The 25,708-nt window shown below is 45.4% G+C and overlaps 2 protein-coding genes across 10 annotated transcripts in view; one reads left to right on the plus strand and one right to left on the minus strand.

Moving 5' to 3' along the window:
- Positions 1-1,380: 1,380 nt before the first annotated feature.
- Positions 1,381-12,924, minus strand: WDR87 (WD repeat domain 87). Its single transcript, XM_024577422.2, has 5 exons — positions 12,853-12,924; positions 11,772-11,939; positions 7,839-10,714; positions 7,124-7,395; positions 1,381-6,731 (listed from the first exon to the last, which is right to left on the minus strand). Exons 1-5 carry the CDS (start codon positions 12,922-12,924, stop codon positions 1,381-1,383), a joined length of 8,739 nt encoding a protein of 2,912 aa, XP_024433190.2.
- A 9,355-nt stretch (positions 12,925-22,279) lies between these two features.
- The window catches only part of SIPA1L3 (signal induced proliferation associated 1 like 3), a 226,640-nt gene continuing 223,211 nt past the window's right edge, over positions 22,280-25,708 (plus strand). For 6 of the 9 annotated variants that reach the window (XM_053914879.1, XM_053914885.1, XM_053914876.1 and 3 more), the window contains exon 1: positions 22,721-22,879. The gene's annotated coding sequence lies outside the window, so the exon portion shown is untranslated. Of the gene's footprint in view, positions 22,422-22,498; positions 22,626-22,720; positions 22,880-25,708 lie in introns of those variants that run through there. The other 3 variants (XM_053914877.1, XM_053914882.2, XM_053914880.2) reach the window with 3 other exon arrangements.

Here is a 25,708-nt window from a genome sequence, read left to right on the forward strand (position 1 = left end):
AAGTTGTTCATCATAGTCTTTATCCTTTTAATCTCAGTAGGACCTGTAGTGATAGTCCCTCTTTCATGCCTGATGTTTGTAATTTGTTTACTATTCTCTTTTTGACACAGATAAGTAAACAAACCAAAAACAAGAAATTATTCAGGTTGAGGCTTGCAGAACCAACTGGACCATGCTTATTTCTGATGCCTTGCCTAGTTATTAGTTCAGTCATTTTTTTGAGGATCCTTCCCCCTTGCCCACAGCTCTCATATACTTCATGTGGCCTAATGTGTAGCCTGACATGAAAGAGCCCAACTACACACCTAGGGCTGTCATTGCCCTTGGCCTCCAACGTGAGCCCAACTTTTCAGAATATTCTCTTTCCCTCCATCCTTGGCTTCACCTCAAAAGCAAACACAAGTGGAGGAAGTAGAATAACACTGGAGAGGTGGGATGGGGAGTAGCAAACGGCACAGGTGGGCTACTTGCTGGAAGGCGTTGGAAGACTTAGCTTACCTGGAAAGAGGCAGTTCTAAAGTCTACATGATGGGGAGAGATCAGGGAAAGAACATGTTTACTGGCAGTGACAATTTTCTCCACTTTACTAGTCGTTTTTTCTTGTCTCAGTTGCTAGAGAAAAGGATCATAAGTTCCTAGGCAGTGGGTGGCTTATTTGAGCTTTCATTTAGTCTTCCAAATTATATCATCTTCCCCAAAACCTATATCCAAGATAGGCTTCCCTCCTCTTCTTTCTGCTTTAACCTCAAATGGCCTTATCCTTAGTGCCATCCAGTAACAAGGTACTGGCTGGAACTTGCTGAAGCTTTTTCCTTTACTCTGAGGGTCTCAACACCCACCACACCTGCTGTTTTTGACCCAAGTATCAGATACAAAGCTATGATCAGGGAAATAGAGCCTGCCTCCACTGTGTACCTCCCAAAACTAAGGGACAAAATCCTGGGTTTTCTGATTCTAAAATCCATTTTTTCTACTATATCAATGCCTCATATTAATTTTTGTATCAGGTGCTTTCCTTCCTATATAGTCTTTAGAAGAGGATGATGGGAGACAAGAAAGAAAGAGGACGAGGACAGACCCTCCAGAGAGTAAGCACCACTCCATTTTGGTAAGGTTTCTCACTCTTTGGAGTATGTATCTGGTCTCCCTGGCTACCTTTCTAGAGAAGCAATGTTTGGGGGAAAGGGACACATCACAGAGCTTATTGGATATGAGAACCTCCTCTTTATTCCACATGCAGAAGCTGGCTTTTGGAGCTGAGTAGGATAAGGGCTTTGGCCTTGCCCTACCTCAGGATAAGACCTAGGAATAAAAGTCTGGATCTGGTGACAAGGCCTTTCTGGGGGGAATGAAAAATCCTGATATCCAGTCAGTCCCAATTTAGGGGGCAGGAGCAATGATGTGGGGCAATTCCTTGGTGAGGTGAATATCAGCTTGGGGCAGGCTCTTCCAAGCAAGTTCTAAGATGCCATAATGGGCAATGCCCATGGGAAGCATGGTATGCACATTGTTCTGCCCTGAGAAGGATACCACCTCCTGATACTCCAGAGGACCTCTAGGGATGTAAGAGTGACCACAAAACAGGTGGTAGAACAACCGCTCCCCAGGAACTAGCTCCGTGGCCTTTAGGGCCTCTTTGTAGATGATCTCACGGGACTGGGGTTCCTCTCTCAGTAGCAGCTCCTGTAGCAATCTCTGGATTCCAGGGGACTTGAGTTGGTACAGGTCCATGAGGTGGTAGAACTGTTCTATCCAAGCAGCATTATCTTCTGCATATCGCTCCTGCAACATTCGCAAAACATGGTACAGTGCCACAAATGTCTCCCATGAAGGCACCTCTGCCTGTTTTTTAGAGCTGGGCCGTGCCTTCTTTTCCACCTTAGGCAATCTGGGAAGCCTGCCCTTATCCTTAAAAGCCCAGAAGTCCTTTTGAAACATCAGTGCTAAGGTTTGTTTTTCCACAGAGGCATGGGCACCTGTGAAAATGTCTCTTGTGGCAGGATGAAAGTGTTGCATCTCCATTTCCTTGAGGGCACTGGATATCTGCTCAGCCCGGGCACTTCTGTAAGGCTCTCCTAGAAGATACCAATTTATAGCCTTTGAATCTGGAATACTTTTTGTAGCTAATGAGGACTTTGGTATAGGGAAAGTCAAGGGTTTTAAACAGGTTTCATTTTCCTTTCTTTTTATAGGAGGGATCACTTTCAGGTATTTTGGACCCATGGGCTTTGCACTGATTTTTGAGATTTGTGTGCTTTCTGGTTCTAGGACCTGCCTGTGGCGGTAAGTGATATCTTCAAGTTTGGCTAGATGTATCCATTCTAAGGTTCCCTTTGAGGTGAGGTCTTTGAGAAGCTGGCACAATCTGTGGAAATTGTCTCTGGAAGGTTGTTCTCCTGCTTCCATCCGTTCTAGGACATGTTGGATCCACTCTACATCTGAGAGGCTTATGTCTGCATGTATTTTCTCAGCCAGGATTTGGGACATAGGTAATTGTACCTCTGCCTGTTCCATCCGAGATGGATGACGATTCAAAAGCCACTGCCACCTATCCTCTAGTGGTTTGCCTTGGAGTTTCTGAGCTTCTGTGGTCTTCCTCAATATGTGGGACAAATATGGGGTCTTTAAGTCTGGCTTTTGGGACTCCAAACCTGTATCCAAAACTCGTGGAGGAATGGGCTGATATTTCAACCGTTCTCCTTGTTTATCCATAAACCTTGTCTCTGCAAATATCCTGGGTGTCTCAAGTACAGTGGCCTTATCTTTCCAGGATGACATTGGCACTGGTATAGTCTCTTCCCTCCCCAGAGCTATTGAGATCAGTTTCTTGGAAGGGATTTTCAGAACTTCCAGACTTATATCACTGCCTTCAACCTCAGAGAATCTTTTTCTAATAGAAGGAACTATTTCTCTTTCTTCTAGGTCCTTTCCCCTTCTTTCTTGTAACTTAAATAGTTTCTCTTTTTTAAAAATCTCTTTTTCCTTGTCTACCTCATCTTCCTCTTCTTTCTCACTCAAATTTTCCATCTCTTCCTCACTCATACTTTCATCCTTCTTCTTGAACACTTCCTCCTCCTTCTCTTCTCCCTGCACTTTCTTCTTTTTCTCCTCCTCCTCCTCTTCCTCTTTCTTCTCCTCCACCTCTCTTATGTCTGCCATCTCCTCTTCCTCCTCCTCTTCTTCCTTTTTCTCCTCCTCCTCCTTCTCTTTTTTCTCCTCCTCTTCTTCCTCCTCCTCCTGTTCCTCCTCCTCCTCCTCCGACACACTCTCTTGCTCTACTTCACCTAACAGGCTTTCTATTTCTCCAGAAAAGCTCTCTTCACTTTCCACCTCATCCTTTTGACTGGTAAATTCTTCCTGTGGCGTATCAACTCTTTCTAACATTTTTCTCTTTCTTGACTTTTGTTTAAGGAATGACATTTCTTTTTCCTCTGTTATTTCTTCCTCCTCTTCTTCCTGTACGACTTCTCTGTGTTGCCTGGCCAATCTGCTTTCTTCTTCAGTTATTTGTTTCTCTTTCTTTATCAATCTTTTCATTTCCTTGGACAGTTTTCTCTCTTTTTTAGCAAGGTTCTCCTCATCTTCGGTCATTTCTGATTGTTCCTCAGAAATATCCCACTCTTTGGCATCAAGTGCATTTTGTTCTTTGCTCAATCTTCTTTTCATAACCAAGAATGACCTCCTTTTCTTTGTCAGCTGTATTTCTTCCTGGGTTAGTTTCCTTTCTTTTTTGATAAGGTCTTGAAACACATTTAAGACTTTTCTGCTCACTCTTGATGGTTCCTTGGAAATGTTTCCTTTAATCAGCTTTCTTACTATTTTGGCTAGCTTCCTTTCTTCCTGAGCATATATTCTCCCTCCTCTAGTAAATTCTAATTTCCCCTCAACAATATCCCTTTGCTTCGTGGCCAATATCCTATCTTCATATACCATTATCTTCTCTTCTAATGACAATTTCCTCTTAGTTAGTTCTAATTCATTCTTACTCAGTTTCCTCTGTGTTGAGGTTTCTTGAGTCTCTCCCTTGGAGAGAATCTCCTTTTCCTCAGCTAGACTCACCTTCTCCTGGGCCAGTTTCTTCATTTCCATGCCCAATGCCTTTTCTTTCTCAGTAATGTCCTCTTCTCTAGTGAGCAGTTCCACTTCTTGAAATATTGCCTTCTGCTCTGTAGCTAATTTCATTTTGTCCTGGACTAGCTTGTGCTGTTTCTCAGCCAGATTTTCCATTACTTTTGCCAGTTTTTTCTCTGTGTCAGCCAGTTTCTCCTTATTCTGGAAAAGTTTCTCCTTTTTCTCCACTAGCTTCTCCTCTGCCTGACATGATTTCTTCCTGTATATGTCCACTTTCTCCTTTTCTTCCACTAATTTCTTTCTGTTCTGGACAAGGTTGTCTTTGAGCTGGTACAAGTTCTCTTTCCTCTGCATCAATTTTACCTTCTCCTGAGCTAGCTTTTCCTTCTCCTTTTCCAGACTCTCCTCTCTCCTGGCTAGTATCCTCTTATTGTTTGCAAGTTCCACCTTGTTCAGGATCAATTTTTCCCTTTCCTGGGCCAGTTTATTTTTATTCTCCATTAATTGTTCCCTTTTCTGGGCAAGTCGCTCTTCTTCCTCAGGCAGATATTCCTTGGCCTGGGCCAGTTTCTTCTCTTCCTGAATCAGCAGCGCTTCTTCCTGGACCAGTTTTTTCTCTTCCATACCCAGTTTCTCCTCTTTCCAGGCCAGTTTCTTCTCCTGAGCCAGACCCTCATTTTCCTTAGCTAGTTCCTTCTCTTCCTGATTCAGCTGCTCTTGTTTCCAAACCAGTTTCTCCTCTTCCCCTGTCAGCTCCTTTAATTTCTGGTCTAGTTCCTTTTCTTGCCATGACAGATCTTGCTCCTTCTGGGCCAGTTTCTCCATTTTCTGGACCAGTATCCTTTTTACCTCAGCCAGTTTCTCTCCTTTCTTTGCTATTTCCTCTTCTTTGTGAGCCTGTTTCTCCAATTTTCTGGCCAGTTTCTTCCTATTCTGGGCCAATTTCTCTGCTCTTTGGCTTAGCCACTCCTCTCTTTGGGCCAGTTTTTCCCCTTTCTGGACAAACTTCATCTCTGCCTGGACCATTTTCCTGTCTCTCTGATCCAGTTTTCCATAATCTCTGGCCAGTTTTCTCTCTTCCTGAGCCAGTTTTATCTCTTCTTGTGCCAGCTGCTCTTCTTCTTGTGCCAGCTTCTCTTCTTCTTGTGCCAGCTTCCTCTCTTCTTGGGCTCGTTTTCTTTCATCCTGGGCTTGTTTCCTCTCAACTTGGGCCTGTTTATATTCTTTCTGGATCTGTCTCTGCTCTTCTGTCACCAGCCCTTCTTGTTCTTTCTCTTCCTCTTCCTCTCCTTCTTCTTTTTCCCAACCCTGAGACAATTTTTCTACCTCCAGGGTCAATTCCTCTTCAACCTTGAACTTTTGCTCCCTGGGTCTGCGTAACAACATCTTTTCTCCAACCTGTGCCCCCTCATCCCATTCCAGCTGCCTCTTTCTCTCCTCTAGCTTTTCCTCATCTGGAAATAGCTTCTCTTTGTCCTTTTGTGGTTTTTCCCCTTCCTCAAGATGACCCTTGTCCCAGGCTTTTTTCCATTCATTCCAGGATATCCTGCTCTCAGTGTCGGCCTGTTTCCACTGATCCAGGGACTTCTTCCAATCCTGCAAAGACAGCTTCCTCTCATCCATAACTGGTCTTCCTTCTTGCTCAACCACTTTTCCCTTTAGTTTGGCCATTTCTCCCACTTGCTGACTCCCATCTATCTCTCTTTTGCTCATTTTCTTCTCTTTTTTGTCCACTTGTATTTCCTTCATGACTGCTTTCATCTTTTGCTTAGAGGATTTCTTAGAAGATTTATGATCTTCTTTCTTTAGTATGTGTTTCTCCTTGGTTAGGCCACCTGGTTCTAAAAAAATAATTTTCTTTTTCTTGCCCTTTTTGGGAATTACCTGGGTTTCATGTAAGTCTTGTATGGCCCCTGCTTCCTTTTGCACTTGTCCCTGCCCCTCTGGTATCTCTTCAATGTCTCTGATCACCATGTCCTCTCTAATTGCTTCTTCATGAATAAAAATTGGTTGCTCCTCTGGCCAGGCTACATCCCAGTCAAGGTCCTCAAGCAGAACCTCACTTTTTTTCTTTAGCAGGGGGCAGATCTTCTCAAAGAGCTCCCAGCTAGGGTGCTTATCTGCCAGTACCTCCTGAGCCATGGTCACTAACTCAGTATTTAGAGATTCTGACATTTTTGTTTGGGAACCAGATATCCTCAGGGTCATAAGACGACATAGATCATCCCGCCATGATGAGCCATCTCCAGGGGTAGCCTTGTGGCCAGGAGTTCCATAGGCACCCCGCTCTCTGGCTTTCACTTTCTTCACAACTGGTTCTTTTACACTAAACAGAGGTTCCTCTTCAATTATAACTTCAGCTTCCTTTGTCTTCTTCTTCTGCTTCTTTATAGGTTTCCGAACTGTTTTCTTGCCTCTTTTGTCATGTATTTTCCTTAGCATCTTCAGGGTCAATGCAACATCCTTTGAGACATCTTTCTCTGGAGGCTGTTGTTCAGCATCTTTTGAAATCTTTGGTACACTGGCGGTTGAAGACTCAGAATAGATGGCTGTCTCCACCTCAGTTGCTGCAACTTTACTCTGATCACTTTCACCGTCTAATGGACTTGGCTCTGTGCCTGTCTCTTTCATCTTCTTGAGGATCCGCAACATTTTTTGGGCTGCACAAAAAATTAGAAGATGTCGATAAGGACATCATGGGAGGCTTAAATGAAACCCTCCCCAATATCTGGTATGAACTAAAAGGACTGCCATAAAGAAATTACAACAGAGGGAGCTGAGGCCTTTAAAAAAAGAAAGAAAGAAATCCTCTTTGCCTTATTCCCAGTGTCCCAGTGTCCTTATTCCCAAGGCTCCTCTCTCTAGGACATTCCCAATATCCTAGAGAGAGGAGCCTTGAAGTCTTCCTGAGTTTGGGTGAATTCTTCTTAGATCTGTGAAAAGACCTTTCCACTCAACTCTACTCCTATGTGATATCTCTTGACTCACTTTAGCCCTAATTACCCTACCTCTTGAAGACCGTGGGGCATGAACTGGATCACCCCATACATACTATGCTTTTTTCCCCTTGCTTGGTTCCATCTTCGGCCTTTCCTGGGCTTGATGGCAACTTCGGATTTTTCAGGAATTACATCAGATTGCTTGGAAGACGACATCTTTTCAGAAACCTTTGAGACATCTAAAGAAAAAGCAGGCTTTTCGTCTCCATGTGACAAAGTTAGGTTTTCGTTCAATCGCTGTTCCACCTGAGTACAAAGGATTTGGAGATCTGTGGTATTCATCCCCAGCAGACTGTCCAGAGTTTCCTGCCCAATCATTTCCTGCCTGTGAAAGTCAAAGGAGAAAAGGATCATGCTGAATTAGGGAAAAGAGAGAATGAGACGGAAATAACTGACTTGGCAAAGTGACCAACAGAGACTGTGTATGTGAAGGTAAAGGATGGCCAAGAAGGAAAAAAGTGCCTAGGAAGATAAGATAGCAATAAATGGAGTGATCTGTATAGACGCTGCAACAGTAGGAGAAAAGGATGAAAGGAGGAACTTGAGGTATGGGACAGACAGGAATAGGAGAAGAAACAGAGAAAGGATTGAGCAGTCAGGGGATTGTCAAGATAGTCTAAGAATGGCAAAAGACTAGGAATATGTAAAAATACAGGATCAGCCAAAGAAGAGGGATGTAGAGATAGGAAAGAATGGAAGGGGAAAATGAGGAAAGGGAGAAGAAAATTAGAAGCTAGTAAAGAACTGAGGAAAGCACAAAGAACTTACTGCATTTCCCGGAAAGTCTCTTGGTTCTGGATCAATTTTAACAGTGAGGCCTTAGAGTGGATTCCAGTGTCAGCCATGAGGGTCAGTGCCTTATTTCTCACTCTTTGGTCCTTGTCCATTAATCCTTGGGCTAGAGGCATGGCAAAGAGATGAGTAATCATTCCTAGACGCTTCAGCCCTTCCCAGGCTAGCTCTCGGATCAGTGGATTAGAATTGGTTGTATCATCCAGCAGACAATGGGCTGTTTCTGAGCGCAGGGCTGGAGACACCTGGTAAGAAGCAAAGATTTGCCCTAGTGCACCAACACAGCATTGGTACTTCAGTGGAGGAGGAGAGTAGATCATAATGTTCAGTATTGCTTCAATCAAGCTATTAATAGCTATTTCAGTCATCTTTCTTCCCAGCCAACTACGGTTTGTTGTGTCTGTAAGGACACTATAAGTTCTTTCCTTGGAAATTCTCATTTTTATGAAGTCTTCCTCTTCCTTTTCCTGTGGATATTCTTTTATATCATGTATAGGTCTTACCCTACTGTGCCAGAAGACTTGTTGAGATTTATCCCATTCCAACTTCCGTGTGGGTGAATGCAGGTTGCACTGTAGGTATATTGGGCTGCCCTCTGGCCAAAGACGGGCACGAATCACTGAGTTAGGGATATAGCAATCAGGAGCAAAGAGCCATTTCCGCCCATAACCAAAGTAGCATTTCAGTATCTGATAAGGATTGAGTCCATCCCAGGTAGTCAGCTGTAACTGGGGAGGAACCACATAATGGGGACAAGGTTTGCTCAACCTTCTATCAGTTTCCTCCTTTTTCAAGGAACCATGTATTGGGGTAGACAGTAATATGAGGCTCCCTTGCTCATCTTCCTCTATGACATGTGGCACAGTGTGGTCAAAGGCAATGGCCCGCTTATTGACAAGTTTCTCCAGACCCACTAGTTCCTGTTGCCCTTGTCCAAGGTAGGTATACTTGGGCACAAACATGGTCTCAAAGGAGAAGAAGAAGCTTGGTAAGAAAGGCTTAGGGATTTCTAGCACTTCATCTGTCATGCTCATAAATGAAAGGTAAACCAGCTGGGTTCGGGGAAGCAGTTTTAAACAGGATACCAGATAAAGACTCTGGTTAAAAGTCACAAGCAGGTCACCTCGATCATTTGCAAAGCAGAGTGGGCCAAAATGCAGTGATGAGTCCAGCATGGCTACAAGTCTACCATGAAAGCTCCAGATCCGGACAGAGCCATCAATACCACCTGTGACAAAAAGACTTAAGCTCAGGCATACATCAAAGGATGTAATTGCACACCGGTGCAGAGGCAAGGTCTCTATAAACTGGGAGGCTTCCTGTGCCTCAGAGGACAGAAAATCATGGAATTTCCAGAGACGCAGGCAGTTAGTCTCTGTGATGGCACCCACAGACTTTGGCAAGAGTATCAGGTGTTTTAGGTGACAGCTGCTGAGAATGCTGGCCAGAGGTCGCAGGCGTACTTTGGTCCCATCAAGCACAGCTTCTGATAGGCGTATGTAGTCATCCATTCCATAGGAACAGAGCAAAGAGTTTTCTCGGCCACCTAAAAGTCCTCCAGGCAGCGTAGAGAATGCTAATATAGCCCCAAAGTGCATGAATTTCTCTATTCGGGCACAGCTGTGCTGGGAAAGCACTCTTATCATACCACTCTCGTGCCCAGAGAACATAAGTCCTTCTAGACCCCGACCCAGGTGGAAATGCCCATAAGCCAGGCATTGTACTGAGTCCTGAGCATTTGGTGAGGTGCATAAAAGATACTTGGCTGGACAAGGGCAACGGGTTGTGTCAAAGACCAGCACCTCTGAGCCCCCTGTTGCTACAAAGAGCTCTTCTCTATCTGGGTTGTAGGCCCAGTCCACAGCCTGGTCCAGGATTGAGAAGGGCCAGGTGAGAACCAGAAGATCCCCCGTTATTGGAGACACAAAGCGCAACAAGCCATCCTCAGTGGTGCATAGGATCCGGAACCAGTTATTACCACAGCGGACCCGACGCAACTGCTCTGGAGCAGAGCCGCAGACATGAAAGAGGCTATAGAAGCAGGGCAGACGGCGCAAGGAGAAAGTATGAGTAGTTTGGCAGAAGAAAGTAGTGTTATCAATAAACTGGAGTCGATACAATTCCTCTCCAAGTTCTAGTTGTCTCAGTAGGTTCCCAGAAGTTAGGTTCCACTCCTTGATGAAACCCTCCTTGCCAGCTGTTAGCAGGGTGTGGGCTTCTGGCCGGCTGCAGATACATATTACTGACAAGGAATGGGCCTTGAAACTGTGGAGAGAGTAGCTCTGACTGAGGCTCCATACTTGGATGTCCCCAGTCCTATTTCCAGCATAGAGGTAACCCTGATCAATACAGGTGAAGCAGCAAGTGATAGAAGAGCCACTAGTGGTAGAAGTAAATCTCTTCACCTCTCCCAGCTGGCTCAGGCCCTGGCGCTCAAGGACCCTCACCACAGTCTCACACAGAGCTAGGAGGGAGCCGTCAGGGCCATTCAACATGATGTCCTGGACAAGCTCATCGCCAGGCATGGAAACCATGTGGGCAATTTGGAGGCCCTTGCCACTCTGCTCAATAGTCCAGACAACCACTGCCCCAAGGATGCCTGACAGAAGCATCTTCATTTCTGGGTCATAGCAGAGGCAGTTGATGTTAAAGCGGCAAGGCACTATACCCAGGGGTTTGAAAGACCGAAAATGGTCCCCAAAGAGCCGCAGCAGCAGGTCACCACAGTAGGCCACGAGGATATGAAAGGAGCCTGTGTGTACCATACACTGGATGGGTGGCACTCGTTCAGTCATGGAAAAGATTCTCTTCTCGACCATGTCCTCAGTTTTGCTCTTCATCCACACTACAGCCTAGAAGAGAAGAAGATGGGAACTGCCTAGAAAAAATGGTAGAAGAGGAAAGGGAAGAATATTCATCTGTCTTCCCCTGTTCTTGTGCTAAGGAGGAATTGGTGTATTCTAGAGTGATTTTACCCCATCGTTATGGTGGTTGGAAATACTGTAGGAGCAGGAAGACTAGGACTCTTTCCCTAACCTTGGTCTACTTTAGGAAAACCATAAAATCTATTCAGCATGGAGACTATAATTGGAGAAAGGATGAGGGGCGAAATCCTGGATCCAAGTCACTTTATGATCTTTTTTTTTTTTTTTTTTTTTTGACTTTTTATAAGAGTTTACTTGAGCCAAGATGAGGACATGTGCCTGGGAGCAAGATCTCAAAAGTCCTTTTGGATTGGTGTTTCAGGGTTCTTAGGGTATAATCCCAGCAGTGGAATTGCTGGGTCAAAGGTCATGCACCCCAATGTTCATAGCAGCACAATTTACAATAGCCAAGTACTGGAAGCTACCTAAGTGCCCATCAGCAAATGAGTGGGTCAAAAAACTATGGTACATTTATGCAATGGAATTCTACGCAGCAGAGAGAAAGAAGGAGCTTATACCCTTTGCAACAACATGGATGGAACTGGAGAGCATTATGCTAAGTGAAATAAGCCAGGCGGTGAGGACAAATACCATATGATCTCACCTTTAACTGGAACATAATCAACAAAAGAAAAAGCAAACAAAATATAACCAGAGACATTGAAGTTAAGAACAATCTAACAATAGCCAGAGGGGAGGGGACAGTGAGGGGAGGGGTTTTCAGGAACTACTATAAAGTACACATGGACAAAATCAAGAGGGAGGGTGGAGGGAGGTGGGTTTGGCTGGGGTGGGGTGGAGGGATGGGGAGAAAATGCAGACAACTCTAATTGAATAACAATAAAAATTTTTTAAAAATCTCAAAAGTTCCCCAGGTCACTCTCATTGAAGGTGTACATCTTCATTTGTTGGTCTGGGGTGAGGTGCTTACATGAACACAGCCCCTGTAAAATGGGCTAAGAAGAAGAAAACTAGGGAGTTTTACCTGTATTTCTTTTGTGCTTGTTACCCACGAGAGGGAGGCAAAGAAGTTGGCATCACTGAAGTAATAGCATATAAGCGGCATATTTTGAGGATGGCGAGACTCTTTGAACAGTATCTGGGACCGGTCACTCAGCACAACTATGTCACTCTTTGGGTCATCTAAAGTTTGCTGGGGAGAGGCATGGCATAAACAAAGAGACCAGAACACATATGTACTAAATATATTCTCACTCAAGCAACAATTGAAACAGTTCCCAAAGTCATGCCACAACCCCAAGGACCACTCCTGTTACACCCACACATGCACAACTTAACACCTGTGGGACACCTACACTTCACAAGCATGTAACAAAACCTCCAGCATGAAAGAACCAAATCTCCATAGGGCCTCTATGGGCAAATTTTATAGTGTGAGCACAGGGGAAACTGATGTTCTTCTCACATGAAGTTAGCTATACCTATCTTCTAACTGTTTCCCTTCGGTCTAAAAGGTACATATGCCATAAAAGACACATTTAACAGATTAATCGGGGAAGTGAGTGCACTGTTATATACCCACTTGCAATGTAACAGGATATCTGTCCCAAGAAGTCAGTACAGCTTTATATTAAAGTTTATAACTGCACTAAGTAAGACTTCTAGGACACCCTACCTGGCCTTTAAATTTGACATAGGAAGATGACACATATATACCAAATATAATATCCTACAGTGACAGTGCATGTGCTATGCAACATGAACCTGTGATCCTTTTACAAAGAGCCCGCCATAGCACAACTGAAGTTGGAAAATGTTCTCTCTGGTGCCCTGTCCCTTCTCTTTTAGAAAAATCTCTCTTCCCAGAGGGTTGGTTCCTCTGACAATGCTCCAAAGTGTTCACCTTCCACCATGAAAATGTCCTTGCAAGAGGTCTCTAGACTCATTTGGAAATTGGTGACCCACTTCCTAAGGTGACAATTGTCTTTATGGTCTCCCCTGCCTGCTCCCTGCTTACATCGAAATCTATGCTGCTCAGAAGTGCTCGTAACTATATTAAGATAGACAGAGGCCAATAACATGTTTATGTCCTGCATATACATTACCTTGCTATTATATAAGTCATTTATGAGGTATTTAAAATCCTTCCAGAGGGGAATCAGTCTAGGGGAAGACATCACCTTGATTATTCCCTCGTTTTGCTCAGTACCATTGCTTAAAAACCTGTGGAAATCCAAAAGAAGTGAGCTTAACCACTACTACTTTTTGAGAAGCTAGGAATCAGAAAGCAAGATCCATGAACTCACGTTTATTGCACACTTTTTGAATGTCAGGAAATATACATGAGACATACCTTCTCATGTAATCTTCACCCCAGCCCAGTGAGGTAGGTATTACTTCATTGTAGTGATGAGAAAACTGAGGCTTGGAGAGGGTATATAAAGAAATTGGGGACTAAATCTTAGCTATCATAACCCAGTGGGGTACGACGGGTGAGGGAAGCAGAGGGGGGCTAGAAAGGAATACCATCCCAGGCAAATAGTTCTTTGCTGATGGCAGCCAGTTAAAAGAATATTCTGCAAGGACTAGGAGTTCCCAAAGTTCAGGGGAGGAGGTATGCCTTAAAATGCAGATCCCAGAGAACCAAGATGGCGGCGTAGGTAGACACACTGCGCCTCCTCGCACAACCAGAACTGACAGAAAATCCAACAGCAAGGAAGTCCGACACCAAGGAAAAAAAAATTAACATTCATCCAGACCGGTAGGAGGGGCGGAGACGGGCATGGGGGCGGAGAGGACTCCCGTGGCTGTGGCAGGACCGAGACTGGTGGAGTGTGGGACAAACGGGGCAGGAGCAGACCCTGCGGCCCCACATTCTCACAGATAAACTGAGAGGGCCAGACTCAGAGTGGCGGAGAACGGGGCAGGCAGAGCGGTGGGTAGCACCCCGCGGCCCCACACTCGCTCACAGATAAACCGGACAAACGGCGGGGAGCGAAGCAGACCACGCAACCCAGGGCTCCAGCTCAGGGAAATAAAGCCTCAAACCTCTGATTGAAAACGCCCGTGGGGGTTGGGGCGGCAGCAGGAGAGACTCCCAGCCTCACAGGAGAGGTCGTTGGAGAGACCCACAGGGGCCTAGAGTGTGCACAAGCCCACCCACTCGGGAACCAGCACCAGAGGGGCCCAGTTTGATTGTGGGTATCAGAGTGAAAGAGTGAAATCCGGAGGTGAGTGAGGCGGGCGCCATTGCTCCCACTCGGCCACTCCCCCACGTACAGCGTCACAGCCCAGCGACCAGCGTTACCCCGCCCCGGTGAACACCTAAGGCTCCGCCCCTTAAAGTAACAGACGCTCCAAGACCAAAAAAAAAAAAAAAAAGGCCCAAATGACAGAACACTTCAAAGCTCCAGAAAAAATGCAACTAAGCGAGGAAGAGATAGCCAACCTATCAGATGCACAGTTCAAAACACTGGTTATCAAGATGCTCACAGAATTGGTTGAATCTATTCGAAAACCAGATGAAAAAATGAAGCCTATGCTAAGAGAAACAAAGGAAAATGTACAGGGAACCAATAGTGATGGGAAGGAAACTGGGACTCAAATCAACGGTGTGGACCAGAAGGAAGAAAAAAACATCCAACCAGAAAAGAATGAAGAAACAAGAATTCGGAAAAATGAGGAGAGGCTTAGGAACCTCCAGGACATCTTGAAACATTCCAACATCCAAATTATAGGGGTGCCAGAAGGAGAAGAGGAAGAGCAACAAATTGAAAACTTATTTGAACAAATAATGAAGGAGAAGTTCCCTCATCTGGCAAAGGAAATAGACTTCCAGGAAGTCCAGGAAGCTCAGAGAGTCCCAAAGAAGCTGGACCCAAGGAGGAACACACCAAGGCACATCATCATTACATTACTCAAGATTAAACGCAAGGACCTACATCCAAGATTACTGTATCCAGCAAAGCTATCATTTAGAATGGAAGGGAAGATAAAGTGCTTCTCAGATAAGGTCAAGTTAAAGAAGTTCATCATCACCAAGCCCTTATTATATGAAATGTTAAAGGGAGTTACCTAAGAAAAAGAAGATAAAAAATATGAACAGTAAAAATGACAGCAAACTCACAGTTATTAACGACCACACCTAAAACAAAAACAAGAGCAAACTAGGCAAACAACTAGAACAGGAACAGAACCATAGAGATGGAGATCACATGGAGGGTTGTCAATAGGGGAGTGGGAGGGGGAGAGTGGGGGAAAGGTACAGATAACAAGTAGCATAGATGATAGGTGGAAAATAGACGGGGGAGGGTAAGAATAGTGTAGGAAATGTAGAAGCCAAAGAATTTATAAGTATGACCCATGGACATGAACTATAGGGGGGGGATGTGGGAGGGAGGGGGTGGGCAGGATGGAGTGGAGTGAGGGGGGGGAATGGGATAACTGTAATAGCTTAATCAAAAAAAAAAAAGAACAAAATGCATATCCCTAGGTCCTTCCCTAGACTTACTGAAGCAGAACCTTGGAAGTGGGAATCAGGAACCTTCATATGTAGCAGGCTTCCTGGGTGATTATATGGACATTCAAGTCTGACTACTGAAATAAGAAATTGAGATGCTGGGCCCCCAGGACTAAGGGTCAGCCCACCTAGAGCAGCTGGAGAAAGGACCCAGCCATTTAGCCTTGCAGGTTTTCCCAGGCTGGTGGAATCAAGTAGCTTCCTTACATGTGAATCATCTATCATCCTCTTTTGTACTCTCTCGTCTTTGACCTTCATGAGAACAAACCTCTACTTTTCTCGGATAGATTGTGAATAAATCCTACTTTTTTTTTAATCCTCACATGTTCACTGACTTGAGAGAAAGAAAGAAAGAAACATTGATATGAGAAAAACATCAATCCATTGCCTCCCACACACCCCCCAACTGGGAATCAAACCCCCAACCCAGTTATGTGCCCTGACCAGGGATCGAACTTGCAACCTTTTGGTGTACAGAACGACGCTCAAACTAACTGAACCACCTGACCAGGGCAAATCCTACTTTTAACAAGCCCTCTCTCCCAGGGAGTCTCTCTTTAGTGGTCAGACAATGGGCTTGTTTTCCTGATTTGTAAAATGAAAATGCTAAATGAAGTGTTGCCTACTTCACAGGATTGTTGCAAAGATCAAATAATTCTATTGATACTTTTTAAAGTATACTCTGGAGCAACAAACGATTATTATGATTGCTGTTTTTAGACTGGTTTGTTTGTCAGACAAGTATTTATTTCCCTCCAACTGAAACTTTGCACTTTCCTGTTGTTCTGGAAACATGAGTTAAGTTTATAGTCTGGTCAGCACAGGGCAATGGAGGTGAGGCCATCCTTGTGCCTGACAGATGAAGGAAACTGGTGAACTTTCAGTTTCAAGAAGTGACTCCCTAGGACTTCCGGCCAAGATGGAGGCAGAGGTGGATACACTCTGTCTCCTCTAACAACCAAAAGAAGAACAACAAATTTAGAAACAAAAAACAACCAGAACTGCCAGAAAATTGAACTGTAGGGAAATTCGACAACCAAGGAGTTAAAGAAGAAATATTCACTCAGACCGGTAGGAGGGACGGAGACAGGCAGCCAGGGTGGAGAGGACATGTGGCAAGGCAGCAGCTGGAGGACTGGGGCAGGCAAGGCAGCAGCTGGTGGACCAGGAGGTCCCACATTCGAATGTGGATAAACCGGGAGGAACGACTGGGGAGCGAGACAGACCGCACAACCCAAGTTTCAGTGCGGGGAAAGAAAGCCTCAAAATCTCTGGCTACGAAGACCTGTGGGGGTTGTGGCAGTGGGAGAAACACCAAGCCTCACAGAAGAGTTTGTTGGAGAGACCCACAGGGTCCTAAAACTTACACAAGCCCACACACCCGGGAATCAGCACCAGACAGGCCCAATTTGCTGGTAGGAAATGGGGGAAGTGACTGAAAGCTGGCCAAGAGCTGAGCAATTGGCATTGTTCCCTCTTGGACCCCTCCCCCACATACAGTGCTACAACGCAGAGACCTGGGTTGCCCCGCCCTGGTGGATACCTAAGGCTCCACCCCTTACAATGTAAGGACTGTGCCAAGACAAAAACAAAAAAGGTCCAAATGTAAGAACATATCAAAGCTCCAAAAATAGAACTGACAAACGGATAGCCAACCTATCAGATGCACAGTTCAAAACACTGGTAATCAGGATGCCCACAGAAATGGTTGAGTATGTTTGCAAAATAGACGAAAGAGTAAAGACTATGCAAAATGAAATGAAGAGAAATGTACAGGGAACCAACAGTAAAGGGAAGGAAACTGGGACCCAAATCAAAGATTTAGACAGAAGGAAGAAATAAACAATCAACCACAACAGAATGAAGAGCAAGAATTTGAAAAAAATGAGGAGAGGCTTAGGAACCTCCAGGACAACTTTAAACATTCCAACGTCCGAATCATAGGGGTGCCAGAAGGAGAAGACGAAGACCAAGAAATTGAAAATATATTGAAGGAGAACTTCCCTAATCTGGCAAAGGAAATAGACTTCCAGGAAGTCCAGGAAGCTCAGAGAGTCCCAAAGAAGTTGGACCCAAGGAAGCACACACCAAGGCACATCATAATTACATTACCCAAGATAAAAGATAAGGAGAGAATCTTAAAAGCCACAAGACAAAAGGAGACAGTTACCTACAAAGGAGTTCCCATAGGACTGTCAGCTGCTTTCTCAAAAGAGACCTTGCAGGCAAGAAGGGGCTGGAAAGAAGTATTCCAAGTCATGAAAGGCAAGGACCTACATCCAAGATGACTCTATCCAGCAAAGCTATCATTTAGGATGGAAGGGCAGATAAAGTGCTTTCCCAGAGTAGGTCAAGTTAAAGGAGTTCATCATCACCAAGCCCTCACTATATGAAATGTTAACAGGACTTATCTAAGAAAAAAGAAAATCAAAACTATGAACAGTAAAATGACAACAAACTATCAACAACTGAATCTAAACAAAAACAAAAACAAACTAAGCAAACCACTAGAACAGGAACAGAATCACAGAAATGGAGATCACATGGAGGGTTATCAGTGGGGAAGAGGAGGGGAGAGAATGAGGGGAAAATTACAGGGAGTAAGAAGCATAAATGGTACAAAATAGATAGGGGGAGGTTAAGATAGTATAGGAAATGGAGAAGCCAAAGAACTTATATGCACGACCATGGACATGAACTAAGGGGAAGGGGAATGCTGGTGTGAGGGGCATGGAGGGTGGAGGGGAATAAATAGGAGAAAAAAATGAGACAACTTTAATGGCATAATCAATAAAATATATTAAAATAAAAAAGAAGTGACTCCCCAAAGTGTGATTCTGAGGTCAGGAGTGTCAGCCTCACCTGGGAACTTGTTAGAAATGCAAACTACTGGGCCCCACCCCAGACCCACTGAATTGGAAACTCCGAGGGCAGTGCCCAAAAATCTGAATCTTAACAAGCTTTTCAGCTCTTACCTCACAGTAAAATCCAAGAACCACTGGTTTGGAGAGCTGTTAAGAGTTCCAGACCAGTTTGTCATGGGCCTCCTGAGTCAAGGTCAGCAGAACCCACCCTCTGTTATGGCTAAGCCTAGGCCCTGCACTGCCAGAAACTTCACAGCTGGGTTTTGGGTGAAGTAGCGGGCAAAATGTATCATCATCTCACCTGTAGAATGGAGTAGAGCCTACAGAAAGGTTTCACATCAATTGCCTCATCAGTTCTTGAAAGAATTCTTAAAGAGGTATCATCACCTCCATTAAGAATACAAGGAACATGAATTCAGAGAGGAGCAGTGTTCAAGGCTACACAGATTCAAGACTATGAAATGTGGACTGCATTCAAGATGGATTCTTCTCCACATCAGATAGAGTTAGAAAGAGACTCTTCTATCTGATGCTAAGGAAGCTCTCTGACCCACAAACCTACGAAGGGGAGGTGGGGACTGGCTGTCAGACATCAGCATCCCCTCTGTCTCCTTCCACTCCCCCCAAGACTGAATCCTGCCCTCCTGACTTATCTTTTTCCATTCTGTTCGTCTGAAACCCTGCACTTGCTGCACCACCTTTCAGGAGCCAGTGGGATCGGCTTCATATCCTGCACATTAGTAGACGGCCCTGTAGGCCAGGCCCCACAGCTCAAATTTACCTCATTGGTTCCTTGAGGACCCAGAGCTGCTGAGAGAGGCATCATTAGCAACAAATTTGCAATCACTGCCATCAGTTTCCATTGCTCCTAATATCTCCTCTGGGTCCAATGTCTCTTGACCAGTTTACAAAAAGTAAGTGGTTGGGACCCTTTGGGAGCACATTCCTTAGTGGTTAATGAAAAAGGCTTTCAAACCTCAAACCTCTGTTTATTTATTTATGTTTTGCCACTCTCTCCCATCCCATACATCAGCTTCCTTAGGTAGTCCTTAGAGGAAACTTCTAAAATCCCCCACATTTGATTCCCTAATCCCATTATCTGTCCTTAAAAGCAAGTCTAGAATGCACTCCAGATGCCTTAATTCCAATTGTCTTGACTTTTTTTTAATATCTTAATACCTCAAAAATTATCTAATGGGAGAATTCAAGCCTTCCAGCCACCTTGGGGGCAGGGATCAGTATTTGGGGCTGAGACATGGCATGTCCTTTTGACTATGGCAACAAACCAGGTTTGTGACTGTGCACTGACACTGGCACTACACCCTTTTCCTCAGCTGCAATCCACTCCAACAGACTGTCAGTGGTAGGTAGGTTGGAAGGCCAGCACCCCATTAGCCCTGCCTTTGTCATAGAGAATTAGCTCTAGGGGGCACTACACTCCACAAACACTATTGGCCCCCTGGGCTCTTTTGGAGTTGTTCATTGGCTCCATGTGCTCTGTTATACAGTTCTTGCCCCAAACAGCTTACAGTTAAGCAGGGAGGGCATACATCAAAGAATAGTCATAAAATTGATTACAATGGAAATTCTGATTCTATTATTCTTTGAAACTTTCTGCAACTTCTCAATCTTAAAACATGAAATCATGCTAGTGATTCAGTTTTCCATATGATTTTTTAAAGATTTTATTCATTTATTTTTAGAGAGAGGGGAAGGGGGGAAGAAAGAGAGGGAGGGAAACATCAATGTGTGGTTGCCTCTCAAGCACTATCCAACTGGTGACCCAGCCCACAACCCAGGTATGTGCCCTGACTGGGAATCCAACCAGTGCTGCCGCCCAATCCCCTGAGCCACACCAGCCAGGACTAGTGATTCAGTTTTAAGAAGGAAAAGAACAAAGTACAATGAGTACATATAACCAGAAGGGCAATGTGTGTTACATACACTCTTTGAGGTAGGGCCCTGCGTGGATCCTGCAGCTTTGCAGGTGGCTCTCATGTTTGGGGACAGGGGTGCAGAAAGCCCAGCTGGCATTAGAAAGGCTTAACGAGTTGGCTCTAATGTCAGAGGGGCTGTAAAGCCAGAGGTCAATGTTGGGTTACTTACTTATACTCTTTTGAATGATATTACTGATGAGCCCAAGTCTGTTCCCAGGGCCTGGGAATGTTTACTCTGGCTTTACAGGTGACTTCACAGGTAGAATAAACTTAACCATCTTTATAGAAAGAAACAATTTTCAGGCTAACAAAGATACATTATCAGGGTGGACTCGTTTCTATTGAGTGGAAGAGTAATGATAGCATCCAGAATTGATTAGGTTGTGAGGTGGTAGGCAGGAATTTTATGTGGTTTACTTTAATTCTTAAAATGCTCCTATGACTTAGCTCTTACCCTCCATTTAATTATTGAACAACTTTTAAAAAGGGACATGGTAAAAAATATTCAAAACATATTAAGGAGCATATACGAAAAGTCACCTTTTCATACCTGATCACCTGTCCTGCTTCCCCTTCACAAAGGTACACTGGTTGTCTTTATAGTTTTCTGCACATACAAAAGCATATATGTAAAAAATATTCTTTTTCTTATACAAATGGTAGTATGCTTTATATATAGTTCTGAACATTCTTCTCAATATACCCTAGAGATGAGTTCATATTAATATACATAGCTCTGTCTCATTTTCCAACAGTTGCATGGTTTCCACTGTGTGGCCAAACTATCACTTATTTATTATCCAAATTTCTATTAATGGACATTGGGTAGGTTCCAACCTTTTGCTATGACAACCCATGCCACAAATGAATATCTTTGTTAATGCCTGTTTTAATTTTAACTAAAATTTCAAAACTGAAGCAATGTGAATCTTTTTTTTTCATTAAACATAACTTATTTTGGATATATTGGGTTAGATAAAGTACTTAAATTAATTTCACCTGTTTTTTTATTTTTTTTATCCATACAGAGAACATATTCATTGACTCTAGAGAGGAAGCGGGGGAGAGAGACAGAGAGAGAAGGGAGGAGAGAGAGAGACAGCACGCGATTAGGTCAGCGGCCTGAGCCCTGAGCGGGATTGAACCCGAAACCTAGGTAAGTTCCCTGACCGGGAATGGAGCCGGGACAACCCTCCAAACCAACTGAGCCACACGGGCCAGGGCTGTTTCTTTTTATTTTTAATGAAAAATTGGATTAAATCCCTACTAGGTAGTACTGATTTAGATGGTCACTGTCCACTGTGGCCTGATACCCATACTGGACTTGGCTCCTTTTGGGTAGGAACCCAGTCGGTCTTGATTTCTCCTGTCTCCTGTGCTTAATACATTTCTGTTTAATGAATGAGCAGATGGACGACCCCTACCCTCGCCCAAGAAGAAATAAATGCTTGCCAACTTCAAGTCTTACTGATCATCTTGGAAGGACAGATGATGTGGGAAGGGGACTGACTGGGTTTATTGGACCAGAGGTCCTTGCAATTCCAGCCAATTCCCTGGGTAAATCCCTATGCAGTAGGAGTAGCAACATCCACTTAAAAGGGGGGGAGGGTGCGCGGATCGGATATTTATTATGTGAGGAAGTTGGCTGAATTTGGATGAAATTTCCCAGGCCACAGGTACTCAACAAACACTAGTTTCCCTCAGAATGTGTGATCAACGAACGGCCAGTAGATAATGGCCTCTGGGCAGCCCCCTGGGTGGTGGTACTGAGGCTTCCCTCGAAGCAAAGCTCTGGAAGTGCCTAAGCCGGGGAAGGGCTACCACACTTGAGTCCATACACATTTGGACGTCCTGGCCCTCCGCATGGTTGCGAAGGAGGCCGTCTCGGCCTCTTCAAATCCCGGGCCGCGCCTATTACCTGCGACGACAGGACTCTCAACAAGGGATGGCTACGGCGTGTGGTGGCACACACAGAAGCTCCTATGTGAAGAACCAGACCTAGAAGGAGCGCCTGAGAAGCGGCCTTAGGGGACGCTGCCTCAGGGTTCCCGGGACACAGCGGTTAGACCCCCTAACCCCGCGCCTGGTAGACTGACTCAAACGAGGGGGTGTGAGCACGCGTGCGCACTGGCGCGCGGCCGGCAGTAAAAAGCCCAGCGCGCGACCCAGCGCGCGCGCGCACTCTGAAGTAAAAGCAGTCCTTCCCACCCGGCCCGCGGCAATTTAGACCGGAGTTGGCCGGCGAGCGCGCGTGCGCGAGCGCGCACAGCCGCCCTCCTCCACCGCTCCGCTCCATTGGAGGTCTAACGCAGTGCTGTGCTGTCCCGGCTTCTCCCGAGCCTTGCGCCCTCGGGGTAAGTACCTCGCGCCTAGCGGAGAGGGAGGGAAAGGATCTGCCAAAGAGGAGGCAGACAGGGCTGGAAGAAAGGGAAAAGCCGTCCCTGCGGAGCGAGGAGCGTGGCTACCGGGTTGGAGTCTGCAGAAGACACGCCTCCATCCCTTACTCCCTGCGGGGCTGCGGAAGTGCTCTGGGGACTGGAGCTGCACGGAGGTGACAGGTAAACTACTATTCCCAGAAGGTGGTGCGGTGCTGCGCCTACTGCTCCCGGCAGCACCTGCGCGCCAGGCTTTTTTCAGTTTGCTGCCCCCTAGGGCAGAACTACAGTTCCCAGGAGGTCTCGCGCGAAGCGGCTTGAAAGTGGGCTGCCTGGAAGTCACTCGGGCCACCAGAGCTGGTGGCGTCTCGAGCAAACGGTGCGGGGCCGGACGTCGGGGTCGTGGGTCCCGCAGGGCTGGCAGCCGGGAAGCCTAGGTATGTGCCTCCAGGTGCAGGGGCGGCCTCACTCAAGGGTGGTGGGGAATCCGTGTCTACTCGGACCTCGAGGGTCAGCACGAGCGGGAGACCCGGCGGACGAACGGGTGTGAGCACAGGTTGTGGTAGCGGCGGCGCGGGGACTCGCGCCCTCCGGACCCGCCGAACTCGGTCCCGCATGGCTCAACTTTCCAGACCTACTACCCGGCGCTGTGCGGAAGAACATGAGTGGGAGTCAGGGTGCAGTGGGTTCTCGTCCTGGCTCTGCCACTCCGGAGTTGCGATCTAGGGAAACCGTGCCGAACCTCCGTTTCCCCTTTTGGTGAAACGGGTGAAGAAGAGTATCTTTCCTTTGAGGATTCTGTTGAGATGTTGAGATCTGGGGATTACGTGTTTGCGTTATGGTTAGCTCCGGAGATATGGAGTGAAGGTATTAGCGACCGCATAGGGTCAGTTGAGGGTGTGCATGTAAAAAGCGGAGTCCATAGTTATCAGTCAATACAGAGTGGCTACTGTTGGCTGAAATTATTCTGTCTTAACAAAGCTTTGGTTTGGGAAGCAAAGAGACCCTAGTTCACATTTAGGCTCTGCCATTTACCAGCCGTGTGATCCTGTGAACTGACTTCACTAATCTGTGCCTTGGTTTTCTGATCTATAAAATGGGGATTTTTTAAATAGTCACCTTATAGAGTTGTTTTGAGGATGCAATGCAGTACAATGTGTAAAGTGTTTAGAAGAGCAGCTGGCACAAAACGTTTAATAAATGGCCCCATTTATTCAGCGTGTTTCCAGTGTCCGAGAGACCCTTTGAGGGTGGGGCTCTGGCAATAGTCTTAGTCTCCCCCCAGTGGGCCAGATTCAAAACTGGTCTAGTTGACTTCCTGTCCTGCAGCCTTATGCTCCTCATTTGTAATACGGGATAACAATATCAGCCTCAGAGGGCTGTAAGGATTTGCTAAGATTGTATTCTCTCACTAAGTAACAGCTCTTATGTAAAATAATTGTTTTTCTTCAATGTTCTCCATCTGGTCCAGAGACTGCCTGTGGGCTGTGACATGACAGCCCTGAGCTCCCCCACAGTTCACTCCTAACCTCAGTACCCCATCTGTGAAGTGGCAGTCATCGGACTTTTGTGCCAGGGTTGATTTGATGATCCCAGGAGATAATTCATGTTTAGTGTTTAGCACAGAGCCTGGTGCATAATAAGCACTTAATAAATGTATCTTGTTTTTCTCGATAGGCCTTTGCTGCTTCTTTATAGGGCAGGACAGAGACAATGTTATTGCCCTCACTCCCTCCCCCATTTTTATTCACTAAAGTTTAAATTGTGGAACATACTGCTGTGTAAGGGCCTGAAAAGAAGTGGTGCCGACCTGCTATCAGCAGCCTCCTGCTCATACTCTCTTCCCCCAAGCCAGCACATTCACTCCTGTGCTTTATGTCAGCAATTGACTTTGTCTCAACACCTTATTAGCCCCCTGAGCTCCCTGATGCCTATGCTTCCTTGATGTCCCCTGGTGACTGCCCCGTGGGTACCATGAACTCAACATATTCAATCTGAACTCCTTTTCCCAGAATCAGCAGTCACCATCTTGGCACATGGGCCAACGTTGACCCAATTGCCCAACCCAGAAATTTGGAAGTTGGCTTTTCTCATCCAGCTTTCCAAGGTCCAGTTGAGTGGCAAGGTCCAGATGATTTTCTGGAAACATCATTTCTTTGGCCCACCTTGACCTCGCATCTTGTGGGCACTGAAAGGCCCCCTGAGCCACTGGAGGTGGCCTTTTCTGACTAGGTTGAGTTTTTTGGTTTTGGGGGTTTTTTTTGTTAAAGTCACCAAGGATTAATGTATTCAAAGCATTGTGTTAGTGAGGAGCAGAGAAGATACTATAGGTTTGGACAGACTGCAGTGGCCACAGGTGCGGTGGCATCAAGCAAGGCCTTGCTTTTAGGGGGCCCATTTCTGTAGTTTTAGCCTGGCAACGCTTGGCTGAGTCGTTTACTCCTTTCTGAAAAGTTGTACCTTGTCAGCAGGTTAAATGTCCTGTATGGGAAGGTCATCCCTGGCATTTTGGGTGGTGGCACACACCCAGAAGAAGGCTGGGAAGGGAATTTATCAGATGCCCATGTAGGTTGAGTCTATTATTCAGAACCTGTCATTGTGGTTTGACGATGGGAACCTGTGCTTTCAATTAAATTTGTGATGACCGCGAAATTTCCATAAGTGTTTTTTTAATCTGATGAAATGAAGCAGTGACATTTAAAGTTTTTTTGGTTTTAATTGTTAGTGACCACAGCACATGGTTTTTTAGCAGTCTGTGTGGAACGGTCTGAGATTTAGATGTGAACCTAGTTTTCAGACATTGCAGTTGTTAGGTGGTAAATCAAACATTGAATTTAGAATGCACGGTGTGATTGGTGCCCTTTTCTCCTGTAAAGTAGATTTTGCTAGTATATTTCAAACTTAGGTCTAAAAAATGACACAGGTTATGGTAACAGCTTAACCTTGTTATGTATTTAACTCACAAACTCAAAATCAAATGTAGTCATGTTTTAAGAAAAGAATTAAACAGTCATTTCCTTTAACATAAAGCGTTCGTTTTTCGCGGGGAGAGTGAGAGGCTGTGGCACTTTCCGTAGGACTGGCGGTCCTCCTGTTTCTGAGGACTGCTCTCGTCACAGCCTTACTTTGTGTGTGTGAGAATGGGTTGAACTTGCCTTTTAGAAAGTTATGCAAGAAATGCATGTTCATCGTAATATGTCAAACAATACAGAGATGTATAAGGAAAATAATGGGTGCCATCCTCCATCTAAAGTCCCTCCTCTGAA

This window comes from Desmodus rotundus, chromosome 12 (genome assembly GCF_022682495.2).
Source record: "Desmodus rotundus isolate HL8 chromosome 12, HLdesRot8A.1, whole genome shotgun sequence".
In the NCBI taxonomy this organism is placed as follows: Eukaryota; Metazoa; Chordata; class Mammalia; order Chiroptera; family Phyllostomidae; genus Desmodus; species Desmodus rotundus.

Coding starts and splice junctions, on each gene's coding strand:
- WDR87 (XM_024577422.2), bottom strand. CDS start 12,924: ATGTCTTCCCCTAGACTGATTCCCCTCTGGAAGGATTTTAAATACCTC. Junction 7,396..7,838: donor GAGACTTTCCGGGAAATGCA/GTAAGTTCTTTG, acceptor TGACTTTCACAG/GCAGGAAATGATTGGGCAGG. Junction 6,732..7,123: donor AGCAAGGGGAAAAAAGCATA/GTATGTATGGGG, acceptor TTTTTTGTGCAG/CCCAAAAAATGTTGCGGATC.